Genomic DNA, 7,722 nt, shown 5'->3' on the forward strand with positions numbered 1-7,722 from the left:
CAAGGACATTCACAGCCATAACCTGAACAATACTCCAGTTGAAGCACTAAAACAATATCAAACTTAATCCAAATTTCACAACCTCAAACCAAACTTATTCCACCATTAATCTCTCATAACAACAAAACCAGTCACATTCACAGCAATAATCCAAACTCAATTCATCAATTATACATACGACAGCTTTTCAATAATTAACTCAGTATATTTTTATTTAATAAATTACACTAAATTAATCATTATTCACAACCACATCTAATTCCAGTCACAGCTCAGAATAATCACAACAACTAACAAATTTCAAATGCATTTCAAGTTATTCATATCAACTAAATAATTTTTTAACCGTCATTAACCATTTGCACTTATCCAATTAACTTTGTACGCATTCTAGAATTTAAACCGTTAAATTTTGAAAAATAAATCCCCTACATCGATGTCGAAACTCATGAAAATCGCCAAACACAGCAGCTCCGTTAGCAGTTCCAACACTCGTTTTATTTTCTGGGCAGTAACCAAAGTGGTTCTAGGCAGCTCCAATATTGTTTCCTAGTGACAGAGGGCTCCGGTAACTACGAAACCTGAGGCAGGGGCTGAATAGAGCAGCACAGAGTAGTATAGAGTAAGAGCAGCAACAGTTTGGCATCTCCGATCGACGGCAGCAGCATTATTTCCGATCACTCTTCACTCTCGCAGTAGTAACCATGGTGGCAACAAAATAGAGAGTTCAAATTCAATGAAGTCAGAAATTGAAATGAGTTCAATAGAATTGGAACTACAGATAGCTTACAATAAAATAACGGAGTAGCAACAGGGTTTCCGGGCAGCTCTAGTGGCAGTAATGGCTGAGCCAACATAAATAATAGCAAAAACAGAGGCTGAGCAAAGGACAATGGTTCCAACCATCGTGAACTCTCTCTCTCACCGCAGATGGGCTTTCTGATGGCAACGGCTTCTGATCACAGCACGACAACTTGGCGCGGTGAAGATCCTTTCTTCCTCTACTATGTGTGTATTCTGCGATGTTGGTGACAGTAGCATCCAGCAAACCCTCCTCCTCCAGTGGCGGCTCCTTCGATGGCACCAATGCACGACGGCAATGAGAGGCACGGCGACGCCCTCTTCCTCCCGATCTTTGGCTCAGGCTCGTCTCCCTCCTCTAGTTCCTTCCACGACGGCATGGCTTCGACGGCGTGGCTTCGACGGCGATGCTCTCCATATCTCCACGAACAGCTGACAGAAGGCGCTGCAGCGCGGGCAAGGCTGGGCGACGCTGGCGATGGTGGCGTGGGATCCTTGTGTGCGACAGTCCGGCAGTCACGGCGGCGGTGGGGTAGCTGCTCTTCCCTCTCTCTTTCCTCTCTGTTTTGCTGCTGTGTGTGAATGTTACATTGAAGGAAGGTGAGGGTGAGGCTATGGCTGTGTAGGGTTAGGAATTGGGAAAATTAGCGTTCTAAATTAATTTTGGGAATTTGGGTTAGAAATTAGGATTTTATAAAGGAATATGGATAGATTTGAATAGATATTTTGATAAAATTGGAGGGTAGAGTAATTTTAAAACCAAATATACTCTCTTAAAAATATCTAAGAATACTGGTTATCAACATATTGCTAAGTTCAATTAATTATTTCTAGTTTAAATTATAAAATAAGCATATTAATCATATTTTTATAAAATATAGTTTAAAATCAATATTAATTTTTCAAATTAAATGATATAACTTTTTGTTATTTTTCTATTATCAAAACTCTAATTTCAATTTGATTAGAATAACTAATTATAATAAAAATTGTACTTGAACATTAATTAACTTAAACTTAAAGTATTTATAAAAATCAAACTAATCATTTCTAATAAATTAATCTCTAAGATTACAAATTAATAAAATAGAACCTAATTCATTCATAATAAAAATTACTTAAATTGAACGGTACAATTCTTTCTTATTTTTTAATTACTAAAATTATAATTTCAATCATATCAAATATACAATAAAGATTATATAAAAATTCTAATTAGTTTAAACTTCAATTATTATGAAAATTTATTTAATTTCCTTTAGTAAAATAATTTCCTTAAAATAAAATTATCATCAAATAAAATAAATCACAAATAACTAATTATTTAATTTTCAAAAACTAGGGTTGTTACATTTAACAGTATCCAACTCTTCTTGCACATTTGGATCACAAGTAGATGATGTGCCAACATCATTTGAAGAACCTAAATACATTTGACTAATCCTTGTAGTGTTGTTCTTGAAAGCAATTGTTGGAGCAGCTCCAATACCTAAACCTCAAACACGACAGGGTGCTCTTTCCCAAAAACTACTCCAAGAGCATCAAGAGGAGAATTAACAGTTGATTCCATTGGTTGTTGGCTGCTATGTGCTTCAATCTTCTCCTACTTATAAAAAAAAGAGAAAGAATAAAAAATAGTATTATCTTATAAAAAAGAAAGAAAAAGAAATACAAACAAGTTACTTATTTCACTTTAGTCTTACGGTGATGCCCCAAAAAATACCATTTTCCACCATGCTTTAATGTATATGAATCAGCGTTGAAGTTACATGTGGGACAAGCATATTTACTGTGTACGTTCCACCCAAATAAGTTACCAAGGCCTGGAAAATCACTAATTGTCCACATTAATGCTACTCATAATGTAAACATTTCATTCTTGAACCTATCTAATGTTTGAACACCATCATGCCACAACTCTTTTAACTCCTTGATAAGAGGTTGTAAGTATACGTCTATGTTGTTTCCCGGTATTTTCTCTCCGGGAATAATCATTGACAAGAAAAGTGATGTTGGCTTCATGCACTCTCGTGGAGGTCGGTTGTAAGGAATAAGCACCACTGGCCAAATGCTATAGTTTGTACGTAAAGCTCCAAAAGAGTTGAATCCATCAGCTGCAAGACCAAGACGTACATTTCGAGGATCTTCGGCAAACTTATCATGAAGTAAATCGAATGTCTTCCAAGCTTCAGAATCCCGCGGATGCCTCCTCTTCGAATCTTTCTTTTCTGCCGAAGCATGCCATCGCATTGATTGTGCAGTTTTAGAACACATGAATAATCGTTGAAGTCTTTGTTTTAGTGGAAAGTATCGCAAGATCTTTGCCGGTTTCTGCTTTTTGGCATCGCTCCATTTAGATGTCTTGCATCTTTTGCATTCTTGCAAATCTTCTTCCTCCCCCCAATATAACATGCAGTCATTAGGGCAAGCAGGTATCTTGGTATAATTAAGCCCTAGTTTGTTTATGATTTTCTTGGCCTCATAGAATGTATTTGAAATCTTCGCATTTCCAAAAGCATGTTTTATTAACTTGAGGATTTCGATCATGGGTTTGTCGCTTATTCTGTATAAGCACTTTATGTGATACAAACTAATCAAGAAAGACAGTTTTGAATACTTTGTGCAACCTTCATACAATTGCTCATTATCGTCTTCCAACAACTTGTAAAATTCTACATTTTCTCCATTGTGCTCTTCATTTTCTGCATCTTCTATGTTGTCTTCATCTCCATCTCCATCTTCATTCAAGTCAGGTCCAGCAACTCCAAATACGTCATTGAGCTTTGTTACCATTGGATGTTGAGATGTCGAATCATCTTGTACAATTTGACTAGTTTGATGAGCTTGTGACCCAACTCCAACTGCTTCTTCACCATGCCAATACCAAACTTTGTAGTTTTCTGGAAATGGCTTGACTATTAAATGTTCAAAAACTTTCTCTCTTGTTTGCCACTTGCCAAAACCACACACCGAACAAGGGCATTTAATCTGACGACCCCCAAGAGATCGATGCTCAAAAGTGAAATCCAAAAACTTGTTTAGACCATCTTTATACTCGTGCATGTTTCATGATTTTCCAATCCATGACTTATCGATTGACATGATTAAGAGGGACTACAAAGAGGAATATTAAAAAATCTATTCATTAAAAATCTCTCTCTCTCTATCTCTCATATTAACTAGGAAACTAACTAGTATATATCAGCAGGCGCTACTATAAAAAGAAATTCTTGTATGTGCAAATTAGATATCAAACAAATACTTAAATAGTACTCTAAAAGAAATTATAAAAAAAAATTGTAATTACCTCTTTCAAATGATAATTTTGTGGCTGTAACAGTGGCTTTGTGAACTTTTCTTTCTCAAGTAATTGTATATATGCAAATTAATTTTTTTCTACAAGATAAAAAGAGACAAAAAAAATAAATTGAGCAAATATTTTATTCTCAAATTATAATTTATAAAAATTTTTTTTATAAAACTCATATTATATTAACTAACTAACTAATTATTTTATATTCATATATTATACTGTTTAATTATTATTTAATTAAACAGATTATATTACAACAATATGTGGTTGTCAAGCTAATGGGTACAGAGTACAAACTGTTAGTAACTTAGTATTATAAGGTTTAGGGTAACTGGTGTAGAGTCCAAACTCCAAACTGTAATATAATGTAACATTTTAGAAGGGGTATTGGGCCATGATAGTAATAATAGATAGATGTTCAAATCAATTTTTTCGTCCCTATTTGCAAGTGGGAACATTGATCATGACTCCTCTCAAGCACATTTCATGCTTGATTACAATCCTAGTGACATACAAATAGATATAGGCCCTACCTATATATATTTACATGATTTGGATAACATCACATACGTATACATTACAAACAGAGCCATATTCCATCCCTAATATGAATAAGAAATTAAAAGACACACTCTTATATAACTCCAAGATCAATTATGCACCTTGATACTTATCTTCAATAATTACAAACAGCTACAAATAATAATAATAATAAATAGTACTAATGAAATAGAAAAACCACAGAAAGGGCATTATATATAGAAAAAGATATATATGTATTTTGATATATAATTGATTGAACACATAATAATAACAAAAACAAAATATATATAAGGAAGAATAACAAAAAGAGCATGCATTCAATTCAGGCACTACTGCTCTTCAATCAGAAGGGGAAGTCTTGGTCTTCAAGCAATAGAGGGAATCTTAGAACCTTAGAAATTAGCTATTAAACACGGAAAAGAAACAACTGAACCAAAAAGAAGTAACATAAATCATTAAAAGAATAACCAATTTGCCTCCATATTACCAACATAAAGAGAGAAAATTATTAATCAATTACATCAAGGACTAATTACTTATTCCAGAAATTCAGTCATTAAACTTAATGATTAACGAGCAAGACACACAAAGAAAATACTAAAACTTCCAGAATCAAGTTTAGCAAATTCACCAACTAAGAACATAAGAATATGGGGAATAAGACTAATTAGTAAACAACAACTGCATCAAGAATGGTCCCCGAGCTCAAAAACCACAATCTGAATGACCAAAACCCAACAAACTAATTGCAAAGTAACATCACCTACTAAAGACAAGTTCAAATGTTCTGTAAAAAACAAAACTTAGCAAAGGATATATGAAACCAGCTGGTAACAGCTCAAAAAAACAAATAAGAAGAAACCTTCACACGAGAAACAATAAGAAAACGTTAACAGCACAGAAAACCAGCAATTCAATTATCACATAGAAAATTTATTGTAAAAACAAAATTGAAGATGGAATTAATGGAAATATATCAATGAAAGTAGAATCAGATTGAAAATATTACCCTAAGCGACCAGAATTCAAAAGAGAATAAGTTTCCAGATCTGGGAATCACTTAAGCCCCCCTCCAGTCTTCGAGACTAACGACCTATGGAGAAGAAAACCCACAGAACAGGAAGAAAGAAGATTACAGAGAGATAAAGCTATAATTAGTTTTATAAAATTGAAGATAAATGTGATTAAGGAATTTTTCCATACCCCTTTTAATTCAATTTCAAATGCTTGCACCTGATATCAATACAAAATTAGTCATATAATTAGAACATTGCAAATTAGTCATATAAATGAATTTTGTACAGAAGATACCAACTTAATAACATTGCAAATTAGTCATATAATTAGAACATCCAAGATATGAATTAGAGATCCAATATTTTGTTTAGAATAGAAAGAAGCAAATTCAGGATGACTGCAATCATGTTGATGCATTATTAGAAATTTAAAAACAAATTTAAATCAAAACTACCTGCTATTAGTGTATTAAACAGTTTAGGCATTTGGCAATCACTGCTGTTTCAAGCTGAATGAGGAAGCCATATGTCAAGGAACTGAAATCCATGGACCAAAATGGCCTACATTACGAAATGCACAAAACAGTATCATTACACCAATAGCCACTGCAAACATCAGAAACTAGATGAGTGAATCCCAAATCTTTGCTCTTCAAAAGTACTGGTAACCATCTCCAATGCCATCAAACATAGGAGATTTGTTCAATGAAAGCACCATTTGATACGAATTTGCATCAAGAATATAGAGAATTAGAGATAATCAGAGAGAATAGGAGATAAATCCCTAGAATTAAGGCCAAATAGAGAAAATAGAATTTCTAATTATATCATGCATATCCCACATTATTACATCATATTTCTATTTATAGTATAATTCTCTAATTGAGCTAGCCCAATACTAATCCTATCAGCATGTTGTTAGAAGAGATCATGTAGATATTAATCTCAGACTGACATGAGTCAATCCAGGCAGTAGTAAATCATTCCGGAGGTGATTGGCAACCTCCAAGAGCATGGTGGATGTTTTGTATTAGGCACATCGGCAACAACTTCTTAAGGTCATTCAAAGTTCCACACTTGCAAAAACTTGTGGTCAATATTGGATATTCAAGGACAATGGAGGAGTACAACATCAACTATAAGAGGTTGCAAGAGCGAGGTGAGGCATATGCCCGGTGGTGCGATGCCATTGGACTTAGACACTGGTTATTGGCATTTGACGAGGGACATCGATTGGGCCCCATGACGATAAACCTTGTCGAGTGCATTTCAGTACTGAAGGGTACCCAAAACCTCCCTGTTTTGGCGCTTGTCCGAGCAACATATTATCGTTTAAACGAGCTACTTACGCAAAAGAGTGTCGAGGCTCACGATCGCAAGCGGGCTAGATTTACTTTCTCTACTTTTGTACAACAGCGGATAGAAGCAAATATGCAACGTGCTTGAAATATAGTTGTGCACCGGTTTGATAGACGAAACGAGGTATTTGAGGTGCGTGAAATGCCTAATGCAAAGGTGTTGGCAGTTGATCTTGTGCGGCAGAATGTGACTGTGGGCACTTTCAGGTGGAATGACTACCATGTTGACATGTTATTACTTGTTGTGTCAACCAGCAAGTCAACTGGTAGCTGTATGTGCATGATGTGTACAAGATTACAGAGGTTTGTAAGGTTTACAGATTTGAGTTCGTACTATTAGATGATCCAGAGGCATCGCCTTTTTATTCGGGACCGACATTGGTCTCTAATCCAAGCAAAACTTATATTATTTATTAAATTTAATATTTACAAAGTCAATTAAATATCATAGTAACATTAAATACAAGCAAAACTAATGTTATTATCTCATATTAACTCAAAAAAATTAAGATTAATTAAAATTACAAAAATAAAAAAATCAAATTACAAGAAAAAGGAAAATTATCAACTCACATCTATCCTTCGGATGAGAAGTTTGGTTTCAAACCTCGGTTCGAACAGGAGAAGTACGCCATGATAATGTGCTTTGGATGATCCATATCTCAGGGTTAGACACCGATTAGCATAATGA

The 7,722-nt window shown here is 34.4% G+C and overlaps 1 protein-coding gene across 3 annotated transcripts; it reads right to left on the reverse strand.

Moving 5' to 3' along the window:
• Positions 1 to 2,105: 2,105 nt before the first annotated feature.
• On the reverse strand, positions 2,106 to 6,508 carry LOC112767235 (uncharacterized). 3 transcript variants are annotated; one of them, XR_011875355.1, is made up of 5 exons: positions 6,129 to 6,508; positions 5,861 to 5,890; positions 5,667 to 5,750; positions 4,109 to 4,197; positions 2,106 to 2,404 (listed from the first exon to the last, which is right to left on the reverse strand). XR_011875355.1 is itself a non-coding variant. In XM_072222964.1 (5 exons), exon 5 carries the CDS (start codon positions 3,862 to 3,864, stop codon positions 2,659 to 2,661), a length of 1,206 nt encoding a protein of 401 aa, XP_072079065.1. In that variant the 5' UTR covers positions 3,865 to 3,915; positions 4,109 to 4,197; positions 5,667 to 5,750; positions 5,861 to 5,890; positions 6,129 to 6,508; the 3' UTR covers positions 2,106 to 2,658. The 3 variants fall into 3 exon arrangements, 2 of the variants coding, with proteins under 2 accessions (XP_072079065.1, XP_025668905.1); XM_072222964.1 differs by having other exon boundaries at positions 2,106 to 3,915; XM_025813120.3 differs by having other exon boundaries at positions 2,106 to 4,197.
• Between the last annotated feature and the right edge of the window lie 1,214 nt (positions 6,509 to 7,722).

The sequence above is a fragment of the Arachis hypogaea genome, chromosome 17, assembly GCF_003086295.3.
Source record: "Arachis hypogaea cultivar Tifrunner chromosome 17, arahy.Tifrunner.gnm2.J5K5, whole genome shotgun sequence".
Taxonomy (NCBI): domain Eukaryota; kingdom Viridiplantae; phylum Streptophyta; class Magnoliopsida; order Fabales; family Fabaceae; genus Arachis; species Arachis hypogaea.

What these genes read in the sequence shown, in the direction of transcription:
- LOC112767235 (XM_072222964.1), bottom strand. Translation starts at nt 3,864, where the DNA reads ATGCACGAGTATAAAGATGGTCTAAACAAGTTTTTGGATTTCACTTTT.